The sequence below is a fragment of the Rhinolophus sinicus genome, chromosome 2 (assembly GCF_057876585.1).
Source record: "Rhinolophus sinicus isolate RSI-liver-muscle chromosome 2, RSI-T2T, whole genome shotgun sequence".
Classification (NCBI taxonomy): domain Eukaryota; kingdom Metazoa; phylum Chordata; class Mammalia; order Chiroptera; family Rhinolophidae; genus Rhinolophus; species Rhinolophus sinicus.
In genome coordinates this window covers 137,601,473-137,629,419 of record NC_142502.1, presented here as the reverse complement: position 1 = coordinate 137,629,419, position 27,947 = coordinate 137,601,473, and the positions used below count along the sequence as shown (strand labels likewise).

Below are 27,947 nucleotides of genomic sequence, written 5' to 3'. Positions count from 1 at the left end.
AAGATCCGCCTCTGGGGTTTTATATTGCTCTGGTATTTATGCCAAAGACACACCAGCCCTCAGACACTGGGAGAAGGACCTCTCATACATTCGGTGAGTACTTGCAGCTTCTGCCAGCTCTTCCTTCCCGGGGCTGCCTGGCCCCCTGGGTGCAGGAGCGCCTCCAGATTGGCCTGGCTTCCATGACGCTGGCCCAGGTCACACAACAAGGCCCTGGGCACGCAGTGGTGCCTGCAAGCACGCTGCCGCCTGCCAGTACCAGGCGTTTCTGGCCATGGAGACTTCGGGAGCAGGGGCAGTCTGGATCAGTGCTCCCAGCACCCCTCACTGGGTGGGGGTGGGAAATAACACCCGTGGTGTCTACTCGCCCTGCTCACCAGGGGCAGTGCCCATCCACACTCTCCTGTGCTTTGTCAGGGCTCCGAATGTCTGGCAGGCTGTTCTAAGGGAGAAGATGCTTTTTAGAAAGCCGGCTTCTTCTCAGGGTCTTTGTATCCAAGCCAACGATGGTCTCAGTGTCTGCGAGATGTCTCTTTTGGGAATAAGAGTGTATTTTCTTCAGTCCCCTGTGGGTCTTCCTGTCCTGTGATTTGTGCTCGGCTGAGATGAACAGAGAATTTTCTCAGCCCTTGAAGGCTTCAGGGTCAACGGGAGAGGTGGAAAGTCAGGAGTGGGGTAGGGATGAGTGTTCTGTGGCATCAAGCAGTTTTAGGCCTGGAAGGAATATAGGAACCATCTAAGTCATTCTCTGATGAGGATGCTGAAGGCTACAGAAGTTAAGTGACTTGTCGGAGACTCACACCCTGCCAATGCCATTGTTCCCCTCAGGCCTTCATATCTCTTTATGGCTGAGGCAGGCTGCTGTAGTGCTGCAGGCATTGGAGGCAGGCTGCCATTTGGCTACCAAAGTTACTGAGTGACCTCAATTTGCTCTCCTATACAATGGGAGTAATAGTAATAGTAACACTACTTGGCAATGCTGTTGTGAGGATTAAATGAGATAGTACATGTATAAAGTGCTTGGCTTAGCGCAATCAGGGCCTGGCCCTGAGTGCTCAAACTTTAAGAATCACCTGGAGGGCTTGTTAAAACACAGTCTGTCCTACACCTCACCCAGATTCTGATTCAGGAGACTGGGGTGGGGCCTGCTAATTTGCATTCCTAATAATCTCCCAGATGATGCTTAATTCTGCAGGTCTGAGACTGCACTTTGAATAGGGAGGCTATAACTAAGCGCTTGCTTTTGCTTTTATTAATTGAATGGGTTTAGACTTTGAGGTGGTCCCTTGGGCTGAAAAATGTGCTTCCTGTGACAGAGATGAATGGGTGCTGGAGAAACTTCAATGGGCAGAGAGATTCTACATGCCAAGCCTGGGAAACCAAGATAGGTAGTATAACATCCTGACCTTGAGGAACAATTTCTTTTTTCCTTCCCTTTATTCATCCCACCAATATTTATTGAGCTCTTACTATGTGCCAACACTGTCCTGGCTCCATAGGGACAGTATAGAGGCTTCTGAAATCATTGGGAAAGGCAGAGAAACAGATGATAACTAAGGAACAAATAAATGTATGAAAAGACTCCAGGAGGAGCCCCTCACCCAAGAGTTATCAGGGAAGTCTTCCTGGAGGAAAGGGTACCCAAGCTGGGTCCTTTAGTTGGGTGTATCCCAGTAGTAAGGAAGCACGGCCTTTGAGACTCGTTAAGTGGCTCACTCTACTGAATTTAGACTTCAAGGCAGGAAGTAGGGAGAGCTAAGTTCAGAGAAGTGAGCAGGGCTGGATTATTAGGGCCTTATGTAATACACTAAAGGAGTGGGCAATGGGGGACCACAGAAGGGTGACAAAAGAGATCTGCCTTTTGAAGGGACTGCTCTGGCAGCTGTGAGGAGAGTGGACTGGAACAGGGTGAGAGTGCAGTGGTACTGAGTTGGTCATGCAGGGTGGTGTGGAGATAGAATTAAGACACCCTGGGGATTGGTTGGCAAGGAGGCAGGAGGAGGCAGGGTGTTAGGCGTTGGCTCCAGGGTGAGTGGTGCAGTTCTGTGAGGGGCAATTCCAGTTTAGAGGGTGGTGATGTGGAGAGCAGTCCTGGAGGTAGAATTGAGCTGCCAGAGGGTGTGTGGCTAGAGGCGCAGTAGGCAGCTGGCTCTGCACATCTGGAGCCCAGGAGAGGGGTCTGGATACAGCTGGGGGTGTGAATGAGAGCCCCAGGCAGAAGCCGGCAGAACAGGTCCAAAAGGCAGAATCCTGAGGATCAGGAATATCACTAATTAGGAATCATTTTAAATTTAATTAATATACATCAGCCAAGTCCAGATACCCTGAGGTTAGAGGTGCTACTAGAATTGTCCACTGAGAGAACGTTTTTCGTGAAATGATTTCTCTCTGCCAGGCTCTTTGATCATATGAATATATGTGGTGTGCAGATTATAATAGGCAGCTGCTTATATGTCATTTGAAGCCCTCACCCCCAGTATTTCCCCAACTGTTATTTGAAGTCTCACCATCTGAAAGGCTTTCCTTTTAGGACTTAAACTTCCCGCTAATTTCCAAACTGTCCTTGGGAACTGGCAAAAATTCAACCTTCAGTAATCATTCATTTGTAAAGTGGATCATTCAACTCCTTCCAATATGACAGACTTCATCCTAGGAGCAAGTTCTGATGCAAAAGAGTAAGAGAGGTAATAAGAATAATTATTTTTGCAGTCTTTTGCAACAGGGATGGGCAAATTTTTGCTGTAGAGGGCCAGACAGTACATATTTTATGCTTTGTGAGCCTAAAGGTCTCTGCTGCAACGACTCTGATCTGCCACTATAGTAATAGCAGCCATAGGCAGTTTGTGAACAAATGATGGGCATGGCTGTGTTCCAATAAAACTTTATTTGTAGACACTGAAATTTGAATTTCCTGTAATTTGGGGGGGTCATGGAATATTTTTCTTGGGCTTTTCGGCAACCATTTTAAAATGTCAAAAGCATTCCTAGCTCGTGGACCACACGCACAAAAACAGGCCTTAGTGTACCAATCCTGATTTACAATTTACAAAGCACTTTCATTTCCATTGTTGTATTTGATCCATCACCCCTGGGAGATAGATGTTATGGTTTCCATTTCATAGTTGAGGAAACTGAAGGCCAGAGAAGGAGGCATGGGACTGAGCCATGGGAAGAGGCTGCCAGTTGGGAGGAGAAGAGCAAAGAAAGGGGGAGTGGAGGGAAGTCTGAGGCCAAAGCTTCGGAGTGACCGGGAGGGGCCTTAATGCCTCCGTCCTCATAGTTGCTAGGGGGCCAGCCCGGGAGATGAGTGAGTGAGCAAATTCTTTGCACTCATTATTGTCTTTGGTTTTGGGCCACCTTTGGGGGTGGGGTGAACTGTGTTTCTAACTTTGTGAACTCCTCAATGAAGCCCAGATGTAGTACGCGCTGACAGAGCCAGAACACGCCTCTCAGCTTTCTGCGAGTGCAAAGCGGTTGTGACCCCTGGAAACCACAGTGATTTTGGCTGTGGCTCAGCGGACACGCTCAAGTCTAGCCACAAGTTACCAGCAAGCAGCTGAGGAGGGTGTAGTATTTCTCTCGGCAGAGGCATTCCAGGAGAGTCTGGCTCCGTGCTCGGTGAAACCCTTCTTCCGGGGGCAGCTTGGGGCCCCGCGGAGGCTCCACTCCCGGCCAGCAGCCCTGACCCCGCCTACGGCTCCCTGGCTGCTCATTTGGTTCCGCCTTCAAGAAAGCAGATTTAAATCCACCCAGAGTGCTGCAGAATGGCGTTGTTGACAGCTTTAAGTCGCTTTGTGGCTTGTCCCTGGGAAACAAGTCCAATGCTCTCTTTCTGTGTGTGGGAAACGCAGGGGGAGACAAAAGGGCTCACTGAAAAGCCAGACAGGCTTGAGCTATAAATCACATGAGAGAGAGATGCTGAGGGGACCCTAGAGTGAGATAATCAGAGAGGTGTGGCTTTGCCTCTTAGCCACTTTCTAGCCTCCAAGGTTGCTTTCCTCTCAAGGTGGGCCTCCTGCTAGAACAGGGAAGCCTAACTGTTGGCTGAACAGCTTGTGATGAGAAAACTGTCTCTGTGTGGTTCTAACTCGGCCCGTGCAACATGACCACGCTGTCATGAGACTGGACTGTGGAGACCTGGGAATACTAGGGGCAGCGCAGACCACGTCTGGGAAGGGGCCAGTCAGGCGGTGGGATTGCCATCCAACATTTATTGTGCACCTACTATGTGCTAAACAGTGAGACAGGGTCAGGAGTTATAAACAAATCTAGATGTAATCATGGAGTAGGAGGGATTCAGAAGATCAGAGAGAGAAAAGAACATAGACCCTTTTGTTTTAGGGCTTTTGCTGCCAACAGCTCTAGAGAGACAGAGAAGCAGAAGCAAAAACACCAAACATGGAGACGTTATGACAGTGGTGGTGACGAAGGTACAAGCTCAGGCTTTGGAACCTGTCCTGGGCCGATGCCAGCCCTGCCTCTTCCTGGCTAAGAGACCTCAGGCTAAGTTTTTTCACTTCTCTGAGACTTGGTTTTAAAATCTGTAATGCAGAAAGAAAAATATCTTCCCTCAGGGCTTTTGTGAGGATTAAGTAGATAATATATGTGAAGGGCCCCCAATTTTTTAAAATTAAAATTACTTTTTTTTTTTTTTAACCAAAACTGGAACACAGAATATAGTCACCTAACAAAGCAGCTGTGCCTTTGCTATTGAATTAGATATGCTGCTCTCTCCATTGTATGGACGTTTCTGGCAATTAGGTTATAAACCAGTTTATGTATTATTCAACAACTTTCTCAATATTAAAGTTGTTTCTGATTTTGGTTATTTTAAACAAAGCTGTGATAAACTAGCTCTTGGCCAAATCTTTGCACTCACCCATGAGTGTTTTCCAAGGATAAATCCCTACAAGTGCCTTTGTAAAGTCAAAAGATATATACATTATATACAAAAGATATAGATATATACATTTTTAAGGCATTTGAATAGTATTTTCAAATTCCCCTTCCAAGACATAGTACAATTTGACACATCAGCAGTGAATGCAGGCCCCCTTTTTTCCAGGAAGGGTGACCCCAAGAACCGGACACAGTACTCCAGCCGGAGGTGGGGTTAGCTTTTATCTTGGCCACAGCACAATGCCGACTGCCAACAAGCCCCCAGGTCTTGCTCACTGATGCTGAACAAAGCTTTCACGGTTTGGTTATTTAGACTCATATACAGAACCTCATATTTATCCTATTAAATTTAATATTATTGGAGTCAGCTTATTTTCTCTGTCTTTTGAGATCTTCTTGGGTTTTGCTCTTCCATCCAACGTATTTAATATTACTCTCTCCCTGGGTCTGTTTTATCTGGAAATTTGATCAGCATATGCTCTATATTTTCATCCAACTCATTAAATTGTCACATGAGACAAAAACCAAGAGTAGAGCCCTGAGGCATATTGCTATCTCCAGGTTGACCCATCAATTATCACCTTTCAGTGACAGTAATTCAGGCAGCTACAAATATGCCTAATTGATTTATTGTTCAGCCCCCATGGCTTTATCAATAGAGACATCACAGGAGACCTTGTCAGATGCCAAGATCAAGCTAAGCTCACTGTCTCCCACCTTCTCCTGCCCAGTGGTCCTGAGAGAAAAGGGAGGATTCTTACTCTGACAACATTTGCTCTTGGTAAATCATGACCAGTTCTAAGAAATCACTGCTTTTTAATAATGCCTCTGGAAACCTACTTAACTTACATTTCAAGATTATCTGAGGTTTTAGAGTTTTGCCTTTTTTCTCTGTTGGGCATCGAACATTTGCCCATCTCCTGTCTTCTAGCATCTCTCTCCTCCATTCTTCCAATACGGTGGGAGGCTGAGGATCTTCTCTGCAATCCAGACCCAGAGCAGCTGGGTGCTTTCCTTCAATCTCCACTTCACCTCAAATCTTGATTTCCTCTTACCAATGTTTGTTCTCCCTTCGTTGTTCTGAATGCCTTTCTCCTTGACAGCCATTGATGCATTCACTCATTCATTTTGATAACAAACATTTAAAGAGCCCACTCTGTGCCAGATATTGTATTACCGTGTTTCCCCGAAAATAAGACCTACCTGGACAATCAACTCTAATGTGTCTTTTGGAGCAAAAATTAATATAAGACTCAGTCTTTATTATATTATACCTGGTCTTATATTATAGTAAAATAAGACTGGGTCTTATATTCATTTCTGCTCCAAAAGACGCATTAGAGCTGATAGTCCGGCTAGGTCTTATTTTTGGGGAAACAGGGTAGGTACACTGAAGAATCACTGGGGAACCAAATAGACCCAGCTCCTGCCTTTACAGAGCTATGAATGAGCCGGGATATGCAGGGTTGATCACTGCTGGGGCAAATTCAAGGTGCTGTGGGAAAAAGAAGTGGGGCCACTAACTAAGACAAGTGGCCGGAGATTCCTCATGAGAATGCAGTGTCAACACAGAGACCTGGCAGGTGATTGGAGTTAAGAGTAGCAAACAGGTGAGGGGAAGAGCGTTCCAGACCCTGCATCTAAAGGTCCAGAAGGGAGAGGAAGTGACACAGTTCAGAGAATGGAGAGAAACTCCACAGGGCCAGAGTGAGAAGGCCAAGAGGAGGCTGGATGAGACTGGAGACACGGGCAGGGACCAGGCCGTGTTGGGCCCTGTTAGAGGCCAAGTTTGAGAGGTAGGACTTGATTTCCATGGCCACAGAGGGTCACGAGGATCAACAGAGACAGAAGCAGACCTGGCTCCAGAGGTCCCAGCGAGCCTCTCCCCTAGTGTGCCCTCTGCTTCGAACACAGCAGAGAAGGGTTTTCTAGCTGTCACATTTTGTTAATAAGCTTCCGCTCGGTCTCTCCTTAGCCTTTCTGACCTTGTGTTCACAGGCCTGTGACTCTGTCTCCTCTTTGCTTTGATCATCATCTTCCCTGTCCATCTTCAGCCTGAGGGCACTGAGGGGCCAAGGTCATGTGTTTCCAGAATACCCATCTCCTTCCCCTCTGTGCTTGCACATTCTGAATGAAGCTTGGGTGGGGCTTTCTCTACTGCCACCACCTGCTCTTTCTATGCCTCCTGCCTTTTTTTCTGTGGACTCCTGGAAGCTGACCTTCCCAACCCCTCAGCTCGGACCTTTCCCACCTCCATGCCCCCTGACCCACCCAGGCCTTTCCAGGTGAGGAGGCAATCAGCTCACCGTCTCCTGACTGTTTGCTGCGTCTCCTTTATCATGTAGTGCCAAAAATGTCTCAGAAGTTGTCTTCTAACTTCCCCCAAAGAAAGAAAACCTGCAATAGATGTTGGAAAAACTAACTCCCTCATCACTTTGCAGCCGTCCCAATTCAGACATCAGTGATGGAAGAGGGACTTCTCGGTTTTCTCCATCTGAAGCGGCAGAGGGCAGTGAGTCCCACCGTCAGTCCCGTGCTGTGCTCTCCTCTCAGGCTGCCCCTTCCTCCTCAAGGTGCTTCTACCCTTAGGATTGTATGTTTCCCGTGTAACTGCTGCAGCTTTTTTCCTTAATGCTATCTTATATTGATTTTAATGATAAACTATTAGAGAACACCGTCTCCTTGTAAACATTCAAAACATTACAGCTATAACCCAGCACCTCCTCTTCCCACCTCCACAGGTCATCACTGTATGTCTTAGACTTTTTTCCAGACCATTTTGCTGTGTGTTCATATCCACAAATAGCAAATTATGGAAAATACACCATATTGGTTTTCTTTTGTTGTTTTAGAAAGAACTCACATACGTGGTTTTATGCTATACATTCTGTTCTGCAACAACGTGCTTTGTTGACTCAGTAGAACCATTTAGAAATCTAGCCACGTTCATCCGTATAGATTAGCCTGGCTCTTCTCTTACCTTCAGTAAATATCCTATAATTTGGACCTTGGGGTAGTTCCAAATTGTGTGTTTGTGTGTTTCTCTGGTTAAAGAGGTCCAGTTTTCCCACACCTTTGCCAACACCTATTATGAAATTTTGAATCTTAATACTATGATGGGTGAAAATGGTCTTATTTCATTTGCACTTCCCTGGTGACCAGTAAGGTTGTTCATCTTTTCATATAGTTGTTGGGTATTTGGGCTTCCTTTTCTGTCAATTATCTATTCATAGTCTTTGTTTTTCTTTTGGGCTGTTTCCTTGTCATTGATTTGTATGAGTTCTTTATACATAGTAAATAATAGTCATTTGTTATGTATTCTGAACACTTTTTCAACTCCTTTCCTAACCTTCAAGTTTTTTTTAGAGATTCTCTCCGTTGTATAAAAGCTCTGTAGCTACCTCAGGTCTTTAACAGGCAGGTGGATTAGTTTGTTCCGAGAGCCATAACCATGTATCACAGACTGGGTAGCTTAAAAAAGAGAAATTTATTTTTTCTCAGTTCTGGAGGTTAGAAGTCCAAGAGCAAGGTGTTGGCAGGGTTGATTTCTTCCGAGGCCTCTCCTTGGTTTGTGGATGGCTCTCCTCTTGCTTTGCTTTTGTATACTCTTCCCTCTGGGCACATCTGGTCCCAATTTCCTCTTCTTATGGAGACCCATCCTATTGGATTAGTCATGCTGGACACCAGTCATATTGGATTAAGACGTTTTATCTCCAAATACAGTCACACTCTGAGGTACTAGAGGTTAAGACGTCAACATATGAATTTTGGGGGTACACAATTCAGCCCTTAACAGCAGGGTAGAGGGAAAAGGCCCAGTTGCCGGAGACTTGGAAGCCAGGTGCATGCTGTTCCTCCTGGCTGGGCCCTGGCTGCAGGTGGGGGCAGGCCCCAAAGTCAAGAAGACCGTCTCCAACCTGATTTTGACAAGTGGCTGACTAGTTCCTTTCTCCCCCAATCCTCAAGGTGCTCCAGCCCCAGGTTCACTCAGCCACACTCACCATGTGTGAAGAGGAGACCACTGCGCTTGTGTGTGACAATGGCTCTGGCCTGTGCAAGGCAGGATTCGCAGGGGATGATGCTCCTCGGGCTGTTTTCCCGTCCATCGTGGGCCGTCCTCGCCACCAGGTGTGTGCTCATCGGGACACAAGGCTTCAAGCCACTGGGAGTAAGCGCTGCATTGCAGAGACTATGCAGAGCTGGGGGGCGTGTGAGTGAGTGAGTGTGTGTGTGTGTGTGTACACGTGTACACGCGTGTGTTGGGTGTAGGGTTCTCTCTTCTGATTAACTAATAGAGCAAGACTTTCGATAGAAATATCCAGAACCAAAATCATCCATCAGGCATGCAATGATGGTATCATGTCTGGCTTAAGTCTTTGAGGTTGCTAGGTTTGGAAGAAATCTGTTAAAAATATATGCAATTAAGCAAGCCCCTTGCCTTTAAGAAATTCATACTCCGTGAAGATATACCCACAACTCACTTGAGATCACAGTCTGGAATAGAGACAAAATATTCCACCAAGCAAGCACAAAGGAGGGAGAGACTAAATGTGAACGGAGGGACTAAGGAAGGGGAAGACTGTAGAAAAAGGGATAACTGAGGCTAAGGAGTATCTCAGCATGTGGAGAGAACTGTACCACCTGAAGGTATAGTATGAACATAGGGTATTTGAGGAGGACAAGTACAAGTAGTGTGTGTGTGTGTGTGTGTGTGTGTGTGTGTGTGTGTGTGTGTGAAGTAAGGGGAGGAAGTGTATGGATGGTCCCTGTTCTATCTAAGAAAACGATACTGTCTTAGGAGAGGGAAGAAAGACAAGCCCACAAGAAACCCTCCACCTTCTCTCCCCATCACCTTCTCATTCACTGGCATCTGCTTTACCCTTATCTCCTGCTGTTCTGCTTCCTGGAGGACAGTTTTCCTCTTTTCATCTTTCTTCAGAGGCCCTCTGATGCCTGAGTCCCTCTGATGGAAGCCCTCAGCCAATTCACATCTCTCTTCATTTGCTTTGCAGGGTGTAATGGTGGGAATGGGCCAGAAAGACAGCTACGTGGGGGATGAGGCTCAAAGCAAGCGCGGGATCCTGACTCTCAAATACCCCATTGAACACGGCATCATCACCAACTGGGACGATATGGAGAAGGTATGGGTGGACTCCCCCTTGAACAAGCTCATTTTACTAATAATACATCATCATGACACATTGTGCCCAGTTAACTCTTCCTTTAAAATGTTTCTTACATCCTTTTTTCCTTCCTGTCCATCCCCTATCTATTCTCCAACCAAGGATGCCAATGTCTCTCACTGGACATTGCAGTGGCTTCCTTGATTTGTCTCCTGCCTCAGTCACGCAATTAAATTTACACAGTTGCAAAGCACATCTCTCTAAAAACAGCTCAGGTCATGTCACTCAACCTCCTCAGGAATCTCCCTGAGGTTAGTGGCTCCTCACTCACCAACAGGAGTTCCGAACTCCCTGACTGGCATGCGAGGACCTGGCCTTCCCTAATTCCCAGCATCATCCTTTCACACGCTTTCACTCTAAGCCAGTGCTTATCCCTTCTTCCAAATGCTACTGCCTCTGGAGAGGCAAATAGCTTCTCTTCTTTTTATTTTCCCTGTCGTGACCTCCGATAATGCATCGATGCTATATTATTATGATGATTCTCTAACGAAAATTTTAAGTAAGAATTTATAGGGGTTTTTGGAAGCTTGTTTTTGTGTGAGAAAATGTGGGAGGGAGCAATGTTTAAATGGTAGTGTGTGATCAACAAAATCATGTGTGCAAAATGCTAACAGAGCCTTCTAAATATTCTTTTGATAAATTCTTCAGACAGTTGGCTGAGAGTTCTTGTTTCTGCAGTGAATGCCTTTTGACATGTTATAGAGGGCTTATTGAGCAGTGTGGGCGCCCCTGGGAATAAAGGATGCTGGTTCAAAATCTGTAATCCACTATACTTTTCTCTAACTCCTAGATTGGGTCACTCTGGGTGTGAGATAAACAGATAAAGGGCAATAGCTTTCATTTCACACAATGTAATGGTTAAGAGCACAGACACTGGAGTCAGTGAGAGGGAGCTCTTGTTGCAAATCCTTCCCTCCAAGCTTCAGTTTCCTCATTTGTGGAGATAAAAATACTTTCTTCATTAGGTTGCTTTGGAGATTGAATTAGGTAAATATTTCGTGTAATCCCAAGGCATGGAACATACTTAATGCTCAATAAATGGTACAGAGTACTTGTATATATCTAATAATATCTAATTTGAAAATACGACAAAAACATTTTATTCACAGCAATAACAATATAAACTCTTTTTTTAAAACCCCGAAAATATGTTTTGTGCCTTAAGAGAAAAACTGAATAAGATAAAGCTGTCAAATCTTCTCAAATTAATTTATGGGCTCTTTGCCATTCCAATAAAAATCTCACAATTTTTAAACTGTATACATTTAAGGAGTACAATTTGATGCTTTGATATATATTTTATATATATATATATATATATATATATATATATATATATATATAGTAGCAATCACCACATTCAAGCTAATTAACATACCTGTCCCCTCACATAGTTACTCATTTTTTTCTTGTGAGAACACTTAGGATTTACTTTCTTAGCAAATTTCAAGTCTATAATACAGTACTGTTATCTATAATCCCCATGCTATACATTAAATCTCCAGAATTTATTTATCTTGCATAACTGAGACTTTGCATCCCGTGACCAAAATCTCCTCATTTTTCCCTCTGCCCACTTCCTGGTAACTACCATTCTATTCTCCACTTCTGTGAGTTTGACTTAAAAAAAAAAAATCACAATTTTTCATTATGCAAGATAATTAAAACTGTAGTTGGAGAAAAAATAAGGCTAAATGTATGAGAACAAAATGAATAAGAAAAACTATGAGAGGAGACTTTCCATACCCAAATATTAAAATATAATATAGAGGGGCGGCCAGATGGCTCAGTTGGTTAGAGCACGAGCTCTGAACAACAGGGTTGCCAGTTTGATTCCCACATGGGCCAGTGAGCTGCACCCTCCACAACTACCGTGTTTCCCCGAAAATAAGACCAAGTCTTATACTGTATTTCCCTGAAAATAAGACTGGGTCTTATATTAATTTTTGCGCCAAAAGATGCATTAGAGCTGAAGGTCCTGCTAGGTCTTATTTTTGGGGCAACACAGTATTCATCAAAGTTCTGGTGAAAGAAGTCATAGAGAAAAAAGTAACAAATGTGATTTCTTAAAAATCCTAACTTCTAGCATGTGAAAAATAAAACCAAATTTAAAATGCAAGCAACAAATTGCAAAATATATTCATAACAAGTGCAATGAAGGATTAATATAAACAGCTAGTGCAAATTGATAATTAAAAATATGGTCTCAGGTGGCCAGCTAACTCAGTTGGATAGAGCGTGGTACTGGTAATAACACCAAGGTTGCCAGTTCGATACCTGCATAGGCCACTGTGAGCTGCGCCCTCCTTAAAAAAAAAGAAAAAAATACAATCTCCATGAGACAAATAAAGCCTATGAACAGATAATCTGCCAAATAGAAATTATTAAACTCGTTTGAAACAAAAATACTCAAAGTAAAACAACTAGGTATTATTTCTATCTATCCAATTATTTCATATTTTAAGAGAAAGAACACATACGAAGGTTAAGGCACTTTATTATTCTGGAGTAAAGAGTAATTTAGCCTCTTTTTTGGTAATAAAAGTCAAAAAGTCTTAACAATTACCATACTCTTTAGCCCAGTAATTGCACTGTTAAAATTCTTTTCTTTGGCGAATATTCTGAAAAGAAAAAAATGTAATATGCACAAAGACAACTATCAGAGGATTATTTGAAAACAAAAATTGAAGATACCAAGAATAGTAATGTGATTAAATATATGATGGTATCTGATGAAATGATGTGTAAGCATTACACACAAATGTTTGCTCAGCTTGTTAAAGATAAATATTTACTATAAAAAGGAAATTATGTTATATTAACTGAAAAGTAGCAGGAAGCAATGAACATAAAAATGTAATAGTATAATAATAAATAAAAGTATATGAAATAAATGAATACTAATAGTGATACATTTGAAAATACATAAAAGTGAAAGATTGGGAAGAAGAAAAACAGCCAAATATTTACTGTTTATTATTAGGTGATAGAAATATGGAAAATTTTTATTCCTCTTAAAAACATTTTTTCTAATTTTAACATTATCAATATCTTTCATTTTTAAAGTACTTTATAAAAACTCCAAAAAATGAAGTAAAATGAAGTGCAGCTACTTGGGCCCAACACCCAACGGTTCTGAGTCGTGGGTCTGGGGACCTGTGCCTCCCGTAACAACCCAGGTGGTGCTGCTAGAAGGCATCTGACGCCCACATTTGAAGAAAGACTAACATTACTTATTCAGACTGATTGCCATCTCCTGTGACACTTTCACAGTCCAGAGCCCTGGCTTGTGCCAATTGCTCTGCCTCAGATGGCCTTCCCGGCCTCTGACAACCTTCCTTTGCCTCCAGAGCCCACCTATATCCCCCAGGAAATGAGCTGCAGCTCCCTAGTGCTTCACTTAAAATGTGCATGTGTCTTTGTGTTTTGTCTTTTTGTCTTTCTCCCCTCCAGACTTTGAAACTAAGGTCTAGGTGCCATGTCTGGTTTATGTCTGCCCTTTTCACATTTAGCACCATCCTAGCACAAAGCCGGGGGCCTGTAAATATATGGGTACAGTGGAATGAAATGATCCTGTGCCCCGCCTCCCAGGAGATGAAAGCCCAAGGTCCCTGGCACTCTTTGCGGAATCCCTCTGAGATGAAAAAGTGAAAAAGTCCTGTGTTGTGTTCCTCGATCACTGAAGCGGGAACTGGACGCAGAGGGAAGAAATAACTTCCTCTGAAACGGTGGCTCTCCACTGAGGCAAGTTTGCCTCCCCGAGGGCATTTGGCAATGTCAGGAGACAGTGTCACTTGTCACACAGCTGCCAGGAGGGGTGCTCTTGGCCTCTGGTGGGTGAGGGCCAGGGATGCTGCTAAACATCCTATAAGGCACAGGCCAGCCCCCCTGCAACGAGGAATTATCCGGCCTCAAATGTCAAAGTGCTGAGGTTGAGAAGCCTTGCTCTAACGCACCAGCCTGTTCAATAATAAACAGTAGAAGTTCAAGCTCAACTGTCAGGTTCCCAGCAGGAGACAGTATATGTACTCAGCTGGGGTTGGGGAATTAATTTAAGGAAGAACTACTTACAGAGGTGTGAGCAGAGTTAGGGAACCAAAAGGAACAGAGGGTAGGTCTTAACACCACTAGGCTGGGGGGTGGGGGGCACAATGTCACCAGAACTCGGTGAGAGCTGGAGCCCTGGGAGAGGGGCCACCCAACAGGACTGTGCTCTAGAAGGCCACACCATTGCCGGGAGAAACACCCTGACCTCGCTCCCTCCTCCCATTCTCCAACTTTTTGCTGGTATCTTCCATCAGCCAAACATACATGTAGTCAGAAGCCAAAAAGCAAGGAACATACAAAGCAGGGGTGAGGAGGGAGAAGGATAGAAAGAAAGGAAGATCGGAGGGAAATAATCAATACACTGAGTATAATGGCCCCAGGCCTGAGTCCTGTCTGGGGCTCTCTTGAGAAGGGATATAATAACTTCTAAAGGTCCATCAGAAACTTCCAGGGCTGACGGTTCTCTCCAGATCCAGCCCATCCTGAGAACACTGAGCCATACTCCCCCAACATGCACATGTCGACTGGAATTTTCCAGCCCACTGGGAGTCTGCTGGACTCATCTGACTTTTCTTCCAAACAGATCTGGCACCACTCCTTCTACAATGAGCTGCGGGTAGCACCTGAGGAGCACCCCACCCTGCTCACGGAGGCCCCCCTAAATCCCAAGGCCAACAGGGAGAAGATGACCCAGGTAAGAGGCCAGGCAGACTTGCACTGGCATGAGAATGCAACACGGATGGCCAAATCCTCTCTCCCATTCATGCATTAATGCAAAAGAAATTTTTTGAAGACCTGCTATGTGCGTAGTCCATGCCAAGCCCTCTGGTAGGTGGGAGGAGGGTAAATAGGCATAGTTCCTGCCCTTAATAAGTTTACAAGCCATTCTTTGGGCCAAGAGGTGCTGTGATTTCTGCCAGACGGTCTTTAATTCTGCATTGCCCTTTCAGATCATGTTTGAAACTTTCAATGTCCCTGCCATGTACGTTGCCATTCAAGCTGTGCTCTCCCTCTATGCTTCTGGTCGCACAACAGGTGAGTAACCCTGCTGTAATCCATGCCCTTTCTGATTACAGGGGGAGGAAGGGGAAGCTGGGCTCCTGCAGAGGTTCCTGCTCAGAAGAATCAAAGGGACAGCCAAAGTCCAGAGAAAACCTTGCATAGGGATAACAGAAGGGAAGCCCATGCAGAGGCGAGTCTGCCCAGTATAGCTGGAAAGAATTCGCATAAACAAACCATGATTAGTATATCCAGCAAGGGCCATTTCCCTCATAGTGGCCAGACCAGGAGCTTATACACACTTCCCAACAATGCTGGAATGTTTCTGCTCATGAAGCAGCAACAGCAGAACCTGTGATGGTGGATATGGAAGTGTGTGGCCTTGGTATAGAAAAGTGATCAGGGAACTAGAGAGACCTTCAAAATAAAAGCCATTTTTAATAGAGGCTCGACAACTTCCATGAATATTGTTCAAACATTCATTCATGTATCCATTGATTTGTCCATTCCTTCATTCATTTGATATTTTCCATTACTGTCTACCACGTGCCAACCATTGTACCAGGCCGTGAGCACACACTGACAAACAAGACCGCTCCAGCTATTATGGAGCTAACAGTCTAGTGGGGGAGAGACAAAAGCAAAGGCATTTCACTGAAGGTGAATAAGGACAGTAGTAGGGAAGTACAGGGTGTATACTGTTTTATGTCCTGTGCTTTGCACTTGATTTTATGTTGTAAACATCATGTTTAATGGCCATGCAGTAGTCATTATATGATGGTTCCATAATTTATTTATTTATTTTACCATTTGTCTATTGCTGGATCTTTAGGTTGTCTCCAATTTTTCTTTTTTGTTATAAAATATACTATGGTCAGCATCCTTGTACAAGAGTAACCTGGTGGTCCCTGGATGTTTATTTTACATCTGGCCCTTACGGAACCATCTTTTTAGCTCCAATCATTTCTCAGTTGATTCTCTTGGGTTATGTACCTAGAGGTATACAACCACATCATCTGCAAATAATGACAATTCTGTCTCCTTTTGACAATAATACCTCTTATCTCCATTTTGTGCCTTATTGCATTGGCTAGAACTCTCAGGACAATATTAAATAATAATAATAAAATAACAACCTTGTGGTGTTTCCCCATCAATTATGGTGTGGCTGTAGGATTGAGAGCGATTTCTTATCATGTTGAGGAAGCATATTTCTCTTCATGGTTTCCTAAACGTTTCATCAGTAGAGAATGTTAATTTTTTCAAATTGCTTGGTTTTGATAGTCCCTTTCAGATTAAGCATTCCAATTGCATGTGCATATGTGTTAATTTGATGCATGAAAGATGTGCAAATTATCCAGTCTCACTTAAAGAGCGTGCCGTCTAGATGCAAATTGACAACTGTGCGTTATCGTGAAAAATGTTTCAAGGAATACAAGAAGAGGAGACATTTTTCTCACTTTCCAGAAGACCGCAGTATCATTTGGGAGAATAAATTGATGTAAACAAAAAATATGATTGATTATTGCATGCTGGGTGAATTTTCTCAGCTGCGAAAGGAAAATATGATAGTTGGAGATATTGGTAACGGGTCCCAGACGAGACAGATGAAAGACCAGAAAGGTTTTCCTAGGTCCTATCCCCTCTGTCCACAGGCATCGTCCTGGATTCCGGGGACGGCGTCACCCACAATGTCCCCATCTATGAGGGCTACGCCCTGCCCCACGCCATCATGCGCCTTGACCTGGCTGGCCGCGACCTCACAGACTACCTCATGAAGATCCTCACAGAGAGAGGCTATTCCTTTGTGACCACAGGTATCCAGCCCCTTTCCTGATTCGGAGTGCAGCTCACGACCAAATCTGATCTAGGACCAGAAGTTCTTAGGAATGATGAGACGTCGTGGCTCTGTGTGCTCAAGCTCTCTTAGGATAGACAGGGAAGCCCTCGGCTGGGGCCGGGCCTCCGGACAAAACCAGATAGTCAAGGCCATCTTATTTAAGCACAAAGGTTCCCAACCGAAATGCCTCGGGATGGGGGACAGGCCTAGGCTTACTTCTCCTACACGGTGCTCAGCTGAGCCCTCCAGACATGCCTTTTCACAGCACCCCTCCCTCCCCAGGAACCTGCCACCGCTGTCCATGAACACACTCAATCAGAGCTTGTTTTGAACAGCCCTGAATGGTAGTAATGCGTGATGCATTTCACTACCTGGGGGCATTTATGGTTTGGCTAAGAGGGAGGTGTCATGCCTCAGTGGGCACCCTGGGCAAGAGGGGCTTTGGGATAGAGGCCGTCCTAGAATCTATAAGATCACACATACAAGCCTCTATCTAGACAGGAAATGTGTCCTGCAGGGCCCTCAGGAAGGTCTGCACCATTGTCAGAGCAGAGTGAAAACAGCAAGGAGAAAAGCCCATGCGACATTTTGCTTTGAACTCCCCCTTCCCACTGAGTATCTATTTTCTGTCCTTCTACTCCTTCCAGCCGAGCGAGAAATCGTGAGAGACATCAAGGAGAAGCTGTGCTATGTGGCCCTGGATTTTGAGAATGAGATGGCCACAGCAGCCTCCTCTTCCTCCCTGGAGAAGAGCTATGAGCTGCCGGACGGGCAGGTCATCACCATCGGCAATGAGCGCTTCCGCTGCCCCGAGACCCTCTTCCAGCCGTCCTTCATTGGTGAGGCGCTGCCCCCAGCCCCTGCCAGCTGGGAGGGCAGGGTGCAGGGGTGGGTAAGAGATGGAAAGACAAACACCAGGGGTCACACAAACTTTGTTTTTTGTTTATACATAGGCCATATTTTTCCAGGAAGAGCCAAAAATACATAAACAATACAAGTAGATAAAATCTAATTTTAAATAACAGGGTAAGGAAATCAAGGTAAAGGAAAAGCAGGAGAGGGAATATCATAAGAAACTAAGAATGAGTTTAATAAACAAAACACTTCTTGGATCACTCAACATTTAGGTCACGGGGCTGAAATTTGTAGCAATAAACAGGATGGGTTTGGGGCTCAGACCTGGTTGTAAGTCTTGACTCTACCTTTTCAAGCCCTGTTACCTTGGACGTTACCTTCTTCAAATCTCACTTTTCTTATCTATAAAGGGGAAATAATGATAGTACCTACCAGATAGGGTTGCGACAAGGATTAAATAAGAGCATAGTACAAGGACAACTACTTTCTTGAGAAGTGTGTAAGGAAAGATGGGCCTATAAGCAAATGCTGATACACAGCGCAGCAGTCAATAGCAAACTGGACAATGTGTTACAGGCCTAAGAAATCGGGAAAGCCTTCTTTGAGAAGGTGAATATTTGAACGGGACCTTGAAGAATGAATATCATTTTATGGTATCTGGGGATGGAAGCACTGCAGAGTGGGGAATGGCGTACAAGGCAGATAGAATTGTATATGCAAAGGCATGGAGGTGTGAAAGGTCATGTTCTATTTGGGATATGATGAAAGAATTCTGTGTGTGTGTGTGTGTGTGTGTGTGTGTGTGTGTGTGTGTGTGTTTGTCGTGCTTGCACACGGGAAATGGGGGAGAATGGCTGGACGACACAAAGAACATAGGGATTAATCATATCAGCAGTGGAGATCCCCTGAAAGCTTTTAGGCAGCAGAGTAGCCAGGTCAGGTTTGTATTTTAGGAAGATTCTTCTACCTACTGTGTGAAATTATACCACATGGACAAAAGACTAGAGGTGGGGGAGGCAGGTAGGTGGGTATGAACCGGTTTGGCGCACAGGAAGATCTTGGTGCCAGGCTAAGGAAGCTAAATGTCAATGGGGGACTGCTGAAGATGGCATCATGGGTATGTCCACCCGAGGGAGGACCATGTGGCAATAAGAGAGAAGGAAGTACTGACACGTGCTGTAACATGGATGACGCTTGCAAACATGCTAAGTGAAAGGAGCCAGACACAAAAGGCCACATAATGTATGCTTCCATTTGTGTGAAATGCCCAGAATAGGCAAAGCTAGAGACAGAAAGTGGATTAGTGGTTGCCTAGAGCTGGAGAAGGGGGAAAAGGGGAGTATCTGCTAATGGCCTGGGGTTTCTATTGGAGGGTGTTAAAAATGTTCTCAAATTACATTGTGGCAATGTTCACAACTCTGTGAATATACTAGAAACTAACCTGTACTCTTTAAAGATGTACTCTTCATGGCGTGTGAACTATATCTCAAGTAAGTTGTGAAAATAGATCAAAGTGTTCCTTCAGAAATATACCTCAGGCAACAATGGGAAAGCTCAATCAGAACAGGGGGAAATGAAAGGCAGGGCAATAACCAGTTAGAGGGTCTGATCTTGAAAACCATTTGGGAGGTGATTAAGGGTGTGAACCAAGGTAGTTGCAACACCAGAAGGGTCACCTGAGGAGCTGGGGGTGCCAGTGTTCATGAGAGATGGATGTTGACCAAATACTATGCTCTCCACTAGGCATGGAGTCCGCCGGAATTCATGAAACAACCTACAATTCCATCATGAAGTGTGACATTGACATCCGCAAGGACTTATACGCCAACAATGTCCTCTCCGGGGGGACCACCATGTACCCCGGCATTGCTGATAGGATGCAGAAGGAGATCACAGCCCTGGCCCCCAGCACCATGAAGATCAAGGTGGGTGTTGACGCAGTTCCTTCATCCTGTCCCTTGTACGGTGAGCTCCCAGATGCTCAGTCACACTGCCAGGCCTGCTGCTCGGAGGTCTCTTGGGCTCCGCTCATCCTGGTATGGGCCAGATTTCATCCTGGGAGAATTGTGTTCCTTGGGGACTGATGAGCTGGAAACACGTTTAGCATGGGTTCTCAGACATAATCACATGATGTCATATGACAAGGGGGTGAAAGAATTTGGGGGGAAGGGAATATTGAGGGGGTTGAGGAGGAAATCAGGAGGAGGGAAATAGACGTGAAGAAAAGAAGGCAGCAACACTACAGCATCTCTGAACTTTAAAAAGGACTTGGGTGTTACCCCCGAGGAGGATGAAAATTTCAAAGAGAGGAAGTTTGGCCATGGGGCAGGCTGCTGGTTTGAACTCACAGGGCCACCCGTGATTCCTAGACAGCCTGTTGTCCCAGCTCAGCCACAGCGCTCCCCACTGCCTCTCTCCAGGGCTTCTCACCTTATAGCCTTGGTGGAATGGGAGCTCACTTGTCTTATTGCTCCTGCCCAGCCTCTGGTCCCCAAGCTATCAATAATAGGAACGTGCAGGCACTTTGCTGCTAGCAGGTTTGGAAAAAGAGCTGGGAATAGAATGGAGATAATGAATGGGTTGAAAGTTACAAAGTCTCACAATCAAGTTGGTCTCTGGGAAGGAGGCCTGACCTAAGGAAGCATATTCTCTGTGTCAGTATTCTAAGAACCCTCTTCACAAAGGAAGGCTTCCCCAGGCCACCCCCCGGCCTAGCAGATAGAGGGTGCTCAGCACAGGGAAGCAAAGCTTTCCCCAGAAAACAAATGAGAACGTGTACGTTCTTATCTGCACCCCGAGCCACTGGAGCAGCCTCGCTTACTGAGGCCTGCCCTCTGGGGGGCATCGCGCCAGGCCTGGAACGGGGACTTTATACCAGGACCATGTGTCAGGAGGCCACACCTAGTCTCACCCCCAGATTCTGGTTCATCAGGTCCGAGGAAGTCTCATCACCTACACTGATAAATGAACACCAGTGGTTTAATGCGTATCCCTATTTGTGAGCCACGGCCTGAGTTTAACATCATGTACCAGCCTTCAGGGTTTAGGGTGTAATTAATAGACGTGATCAAAGAAACTTAAGTAAGACGAGAAGAGGGGAAAGGGCACTCCAGGCAATAGAGCGAGCAAAGGTGTCCAAGGGTGTGTGTGTGTGTGTGTGTGTGTGTGTGTACGAGCACCTGAGACAAATCGAACAGCACAATATGTGTAGAGGAACTGGGGGAGATGAGGCAAGCCTCAGGATACAGAAGAAGAGATGTGGGGTTGGGGTGGGGCTGAGACTGAGGACCTTCAGCCCAAGACAAGCCAGAGTTTTCTCACAACTAGACCTGCCCAGCCATAAAATCTGTTACCTTCTCAGTGCCTCTGCCAGTCCCTGAGGTGTCTGTCCAAGGAGTGATGGGGTAACCTTTGTCGGCCTGAATAAGATACCTTCTAAAGACCCTTCTTATTCTGCAATTCCATGAGCTCTGTAAATTAGGAAATACGTAGAGAGGTTCTAAGGAGACAAAAAAACTAGTTTCTAGTTTGTTTTAGCACTGAAGTCTTAGACCCTTCAGAAACTGGGAAATTAGTTGAAGAATCGCAATCCTTCTAGACCCATTTTTAGGTGGAGTTCAAAGTTGTTTGACAGGACAACCAATTTCTAAAGGCTACGCTAAGGACTCCCAGTGGCAAGAATGAGCAATGTCTGTGTGAATTTGAGAACTTCTCAGATACGACTGGCTGTTGACAGATGACGCTCAAGACAGGGTCTGAGTAGACTGGCTCAGACTCAGGAACGGAGGAGGCCCAACCTGAGCTGCCCATGCAGGCAAACTCCAGGCAAGAACCGAACTGCTCTCCTCCTGTAGATGTTTGTGCTGTTCAGCTACTGCTGAGTAACAAGCAGCTGTGGAATCTCAGGGCACATAACAAGGAGCAGTCATCGCTCAGGTATCCGCAGGCCAGCTAGGAGTAGGTTGTCAAGGTCAGCCCTGGCTACACAGCTCTGCAGGCCCAGCCAGCTCAGGTCTGGTCCACATCTCTCATTAGGGGACCCGGGCTGAAGCCCCAGCAGCTCCTCAAGGGAGCTCTTCTCAGGAAGATGGCAGAGGCACAAGAGAACAGGCCCAACTGCATGCCTGAAGCACATTGCAAGCTCCTGTTGGGGTCATGTCTGCTACCATTTCGTTGGCCCGGCCCTAAGTGACAGGGTGGAACAGTACACTCTTCCTACAGAGGGGGGCAGGGTGGAGGGGGAGTCAAGATTTGAGCAATAATTCAATCTACCACAAGGTTTGCCCTGTTCCTTTCTGACCGTGGAGGCTGTCGTTTCCAGCCCAGCCCGGCTGTGTGATGAGATGGCGCCTGGACCGCCGTCCACCCCCTTTCCCTTGGGGACTGATCACGCTTCATTCACCACGTTTACTCTTTCCAGATTATTGCTCCCCCAGAGCGGAAGTACTCAGTCTGGATTGGAGGCTCCATCCTGGCCTCTCTCTCCACCTTCCAGCAGATGTGGATCAGCAAGCCGGAGTACGACGAGGCAGGGCCCTCCATTGTCCACAGGAAGTGCTTCTAACGTCAGAACACATTCTCTGGGGGTCTCCTGGAGACTGCTCTGTTACCAATCATGAAACATTAAAACCTGCAAGCCTTACTTCTCTGGGTGGGGCTCTTTTTTCCCCCCTGGGTTGTGTCTCACAGTGTGAAGGGTTTTTCACATCTGCTTTCTAACCCACACATGACCTTGTGAAATAGGTACCATTATGACCTCCGCATGACAGATGAGGAAATTGAGGCTCAGAGTAGTTAAACCTTTTTTGAAGAGCACCCAGAACCAAGATTAAAATCCAAGTGTAGCTGACTCTAAAGCTAGTACTCCTACTATATTACCTTGATTCCTTTCCCTTGAACATGAGTAAGAATGGGGGCTAGATGACTCTTGGGGGGGAGGTTAGGAAACAAGAGCTTTCAGAGATATTAGTCCTTGTACTCAAAGGTGATGCACAGAGAACACGAACAGAAGGAAAAACACAGGCTTATAGGATGCGTGGTTCAAATACAATGTTATTTGAACTTAGGTGAAGGAGGGGCACAGTGGGCTTAAAATCTCTATGAGGTCCTTGGTCATTGAGGATTGGGTTGTATTTTACCCCCAGACGAATGAAACCAGCAGCATCCTTAGGAAAAATATTTTTACTCCCCCCTCCGCCTCTCTCTCTCTCTCTCTCTCTCTCTCTCTCTCTCTCTCTCTCTCTCTTTCTCTGTCATTTGCTACCCATCCCTGCCCGTGGTCAGTTTTGTTTAATTTCACAGTATTTACCGAATAGTTGGCATCTATACTGGGTAAGGCCACATTGATTTATGTACTCCACACAGGTGGCTCCCACCCATCAGGGGCTCCCTGCATAAAGTGGGAGACACACACATACACACATGGCTATGATATGAGGTGAAACAGAAGCACCCACAAAGAACTATGAGAAAATAAGGGGTAATGATAACAGCTAACATTGATTGAGTGCTTACAATATGCTAGGCGCTAGGTTAAGAGTTATACATGGATTTCCTCATTTAGTCCTCATCACAGCCCTATGAAATAGTATCAAATACTACAAAACAGTGTCGTTCTTATTTTCTAGCTAGTTTTCTAGTTAATCACCAGCTAGTTTTCAGCGGAGCTAGGTCCTCCCTTCTGCCTGGTATACCCTTTCCTCTCCCCACCTAGCCAGGGCCCATGCTTGATGCTCCCCAGCAGATCCTAGCTGGTCCAGGAACCTTCCCAGACACCCCTATTTGGAGACAGCAGAGCACAGTGGAAGTGCAGGGACCTCTACATCAGACATTCCTCCTCCACCATCTCCGCACTCTCCCTCTGGAGGTAGGGTGGAGAAGTATGTTTAAAAAAAAAAAAAAAAAAAGCCCTAGAAGATTTATGTCTTTGGAAGGGTTTCCCAGAAGCAGACCATACAGTGAGGATTCACATACAACTGATTTATTAAGGAAGTGCTCTAAGGGGAAGCCAGCGAGCCGGGTGGGAGAAGCAGGACAGGAAAGGCGAGAGGCCCAGCAGGGGATCTCTCAGGCACAGCTTCAGCCTGGTCCCCAAGGAGCTCTGGAGTATAAGCCTGACTGCAGGCAATGAGCTGGGCTTTCACAGTCGCCTGGCAGGGACTGGTGAAGGAGAACCCTGGGGACATAAAGTCTCAGGCTGTCCTCTTGTGCAGGGACAGTGCTCCAGTAGACTGAGGGCCCTCGTGCAGAGAAGAGCTGCAAGCGCTGGCTGTTGGGAGACAAAGCACAGGGAGGAGATCAGAGGGCATGGGCACGCGTGCACGCACACATGGACCCATGGAGATGTGGAGAACTGACGTGCCCTGCTATAGAGGGACATATTAGAATCTCCACATGGGGGAAGAAAGGGAGGCTGACTGGTCATTCCCTTCCCTCCCCCACCCAGTCTTGCCCCACTTCAAGAAGTGCTGTCTTAGAATTCTTCAGTGGATTGGTTACAATGGCTTGAGGAGAGTGGAAATCCAACAGGAAGTCAACTAAAGGTAAATAGAAGTTATGTCCCAGACACAGAGCCAACCTGAAGGAGACATTACTTACTATTCTGTAGGGTGGTAGCTGTGTGGCAGGCATTGTGTTAAACATTGCATGTGGATTACCTTCCTTAATCCTCACCCCTGGCTGTCTGAATCCAGAGCCCACACTCTTAATCATCTTCCTATATGCTTCCCTTTGTGACCAGGTGTATCAGTCAGAGTTCACTCAGGGGAGTAGAGCTCATTGTGGGAATCAGGGAGTTCTAGGAATGAGACTGTCCCAGAGGGTGGGCGGGACTGCAGAAGTGAAGGTCTGGAATGAATCATGGGATGATCAGAGTGGCTCACTAAGGCCTTGAGGATTAGCTGGGATCAATCTGTGGGCACTTCTAAATGTCACAGTATCTGACGGTGGAGATCTCCCCAGAGGAGTGGTTGAGGCCCCCATTCTGCCTTCCAAATCTGACACTGGGTCCTCTTTTGGCCACCTCTAACTCAGAGCCCTGTCAGGAGGGGATTCTGGAAGCATACTTCCCAGCTTCACCAACTTGAGTTAGTATAATCCAGCACATTCGAATATCTTTGATACAGATGAGAATATAACTGACCAAACATGAAAGCAGCAGAAGAAAGTCAAGGTCACATTTGTGTATGTTTATTTCCCTGTTTTTAATAGCTGCATAGCATTTCTGTAATATGAGCCAGTATTTTATTTGTCACAATAGCACTTACAAATATTTGAAAATAATTCCTTCATATCTGCACTCCAAGAACTAAGCAGAGTGCCTAGTACATAGTAGACGCTCAGCAAATATCAAATGAAGGAATGTATGCTGAATGGCTAGAGTCCAAGTAGGGCAATCAGCTCTTATTCAACCCCCGCAGATATCTGACAATCTCCCAGAAGCAGGAAGTGGCCTCATTCCTCCAGGCAAGTGGGACATAATTCTGCTCACTACTTACTATCTTCTGGCCAACACCTGAGGTGGGATGAAAACACTGTTTACTACTTCCAGGAGAAACTGATCTCCACTTTAAGTGCCTTCCTTTCTCACCACAGTCCTTTTATCACCCTCCTTCCTCATACACAATGGTGGGGCCTCGATACTCAACGTTTGTTCCGTGAGACACTATCTTTTGGGAACAGCTGGGCCAATGAGGTTCTCTCTCCTGAGAATTTGGAATTACTACCAAGAAACATACTGAATTTTTATGCATGGTATCACATAGTAACACAAGCATAAAGAAATAAAGGGGAATAGAAAGATCACTAATATCAGGATAACTGATGGGCAATTTAGGCAAAAGACATTTAGTTTCTTATTTTATACATCAAAAAAACTTTTAAGCTTTTGGAAGCACAGAGGGAGAGAAAAATATTCACAAAGGGCTCATATCTAGACTATATTAAGAACAAGAACAATAGTAAATAAAAGAGACAATCAATACTAGAAAAATGGGCACAGGACTTGAACAGATCCTTCACTCCAGAGGTTACTGAAATGGCCAATAAACCTATGAAAAAGGGTCCCACTTCATGAATCATTAGGAAAATGCAAGTTAAAACTACAACAAGACACCATTATATATAGCAGAATGGATAAAATGGAAAAAAAAAACACACCAATTGTTCATAAGAATGTGGAACAACCAGAGTGCTCAGTCACTGCTGGTGGCTGTGGTCAACTGGTACAAACACTGTGGAGCCGTCTACTGTGTGGGAATAGTAACTAAAGCTGAGCATACAAACCACCTATCATGTAGCCATTCCACTTGTAACTCTACACCCAAGAGAACGGCATACTTAACTTTACCAAAAGACATTGTCCAAAATATTCACAACAACACTATTCTTAATAGCTCAAATCTAGAAACTCTCAAATGTCTATCAAGAGTAGAATAGAGAAAATATATTGTGGCATCGTGACATTAGTAAAATACTATACAGCAATGAGAATGAATGAACAACTACATATATAAAATATGTAAATCTCACAGATATTATGTTGAATGAAACAAGTACTTACTATATGATTTCATTTATATAAAGAACAGGCAAAACTAATGTCTACTGTTAGAACTCAAGCTATTCTTTACCTGTGGGGGATAGTAACTGGCAGGGGAAATGAATTTTGGGGATACTGGTAATGTTCTATTTCCTGATCTGAATCCAGATACTAGGGGTGTGTTCAGTTTGTGAAAATTCCATTAAACTGTATATTTAACGATAACATGCTCTTTTCTTCATGACATATTATACTTCACTATAAAGTTTTTAAAAATAATTGTAGGAGCAGGTTAGTTGCCTGTCTGTACAGAAACCTGCTGACAACTTCCTCATTCAACCTTCACAGTAACGCAGAGGGCAATGAAGCAGCTAGACCTTGGGGGTGCAGAGAGCTTCTCAAACTTTTTTGGACAAATATTTTCCAAGTCTGAGTTTACATAAATAAATGTAAGCAGTATATTTACATAGAGGTGGCTGTGGGAGTGAGGGATGGGACAGAGTTTAGCTGTTCCAATATCCATTAGCATTCCACCTGTTATCTTAAATAAATTTACAATGGATTTTTTAAAAATAATGTGTATAATATACAAATATCACTTCAATCATTCCATATAACCACCAATACTGGAAAAACGCCCTGTGTTTGCTATACAAGCAGCTTCAAGACAGGTGTCCCAGCCACCAACCCCTACCCACCCTCTTGCAACCAGGTCGCTGTTTCCTAAAAGCTCCCACCTCTAAGAGTGCTGCCTGACTGGCAGGTTTACCTGTTCACTCTTGGTTTGACTCTTGTGGTTTAAACTTGGAAGGTGGAAGCACACCCTGACAACATTTCATTAATCTTTAGTTCTGAGGTCGTTAAGACGTTGGGGTGTGGCAGGACAACCCAGTCAGGGCCTCGCCCGGTGGCGGTGGCGGCAGCTCAGAACTGTCCCCGCCCGGCTGCAGAGCAATTCTCCACGGACCGCAGGACTCCAGTTTTATACACTAGCAAGTTTCTCCCTACCCTGGCTCTTCTTCTTTTACAAATCCCATTCAGCATCCCCATAACTCCACACCATAGTTCACGCCCATGGAACCCAATGCATCAAGTTTAAGCCAGTTCCAGTCACATCCAAGCCTCCTATACTTGATCCTAATGGGATTTTAGGGTTACTATGCAAATCGATTGAGCGAACGTTTATTTATTCATAAAAGAGACAAAGGAAGAGGTGAGGTGTAACTGAACTAATGTGTTGATTTTTGTCCATAACGTGCCAGCGTAGTGCTGCGGCGTTACAGGGAATGGGAAAAAGTTAATTTGTGTAAATTATCAGATTGCATCATTGTCCTACTTAAAACCGTCCAATTTTATCCCATATTAGAATAAAAACCAGACAACAAACACCTGGAAAAAAGAAAGCTCGTTTAAAATTACAATTTTTTTATTTGTCTTTAGTTATGAAATTTAAGGTTATACAAAAATGCAAAAGTGATGGAATTATTGTCTTTTTCAAAATGTTATTTATCCAATGAACAAATACTGAGGGGCTAATCACACCCATCCACCTTCAGTTACCAACAAACTCTCCCAAGTCCCAAGC

General features: G+C 45.0%; 1 protein-coding gene across 1 annotated transcript; it reads left to right on the top strand.

The window, feature by feature from the left end:
* Window positions 1–22,465, top strand: ACTG2 (actin gamma 2, smooth muscle). The gene is made up of 9 exons (XM_019712879.3): window positions 1–93; window positions 8,866–9,027; window positions 9,912–10,040; window positions 14,713–14,823; window positions 15,080–15,164; window positions 16,784–16,945; window positions 17,616–17,807; window positions 19,567–19,748; window positions 22,244–22,465. Exons 2-9 carry the CDS (start codon window positions 8,902–8,904, stop codon window positions 22,385–22,387), a joined length of 1,131 nt encoding a protein of 376 aa, XP_019568438.1. The 5' UTR covers window positions 1–93; window positions 8,866–8,901; the 3' UTR covers window positions 22,388–22,465.
* The last annotated feature ends 5,482 nt before the right edge of the window (window positions 22,466–27,947 follow it).

What these genes read in the sequence shown, in the direction of transcription:
- ACTG2 (XM_019712879.3), top strand. Translation starts at nt 8,902, where the DNA reads ATGTGTGAAGAGGAGACCACTGCGCTTGTGTGTGACAATGGCTCTGGC. An exon ending in TGGGCCGTCCTCGCCACCAG is followed by an intron (nt 9,028 to 9,911) that starts GTGTGTGCTCAT and finishes TTTGCTTTGCAG; the next exon opens with GGTGTAATGGTGGGAATGGG. An exon ending in CTATTCCTTTGTGACCACAG is followed by an intron (nt 16,946 to 17,615) that starts GTATCCAGCCCC and finishes TACTCCTTCCAG; the next exon opens with CCGAGCGAGAAATCGTGAGA.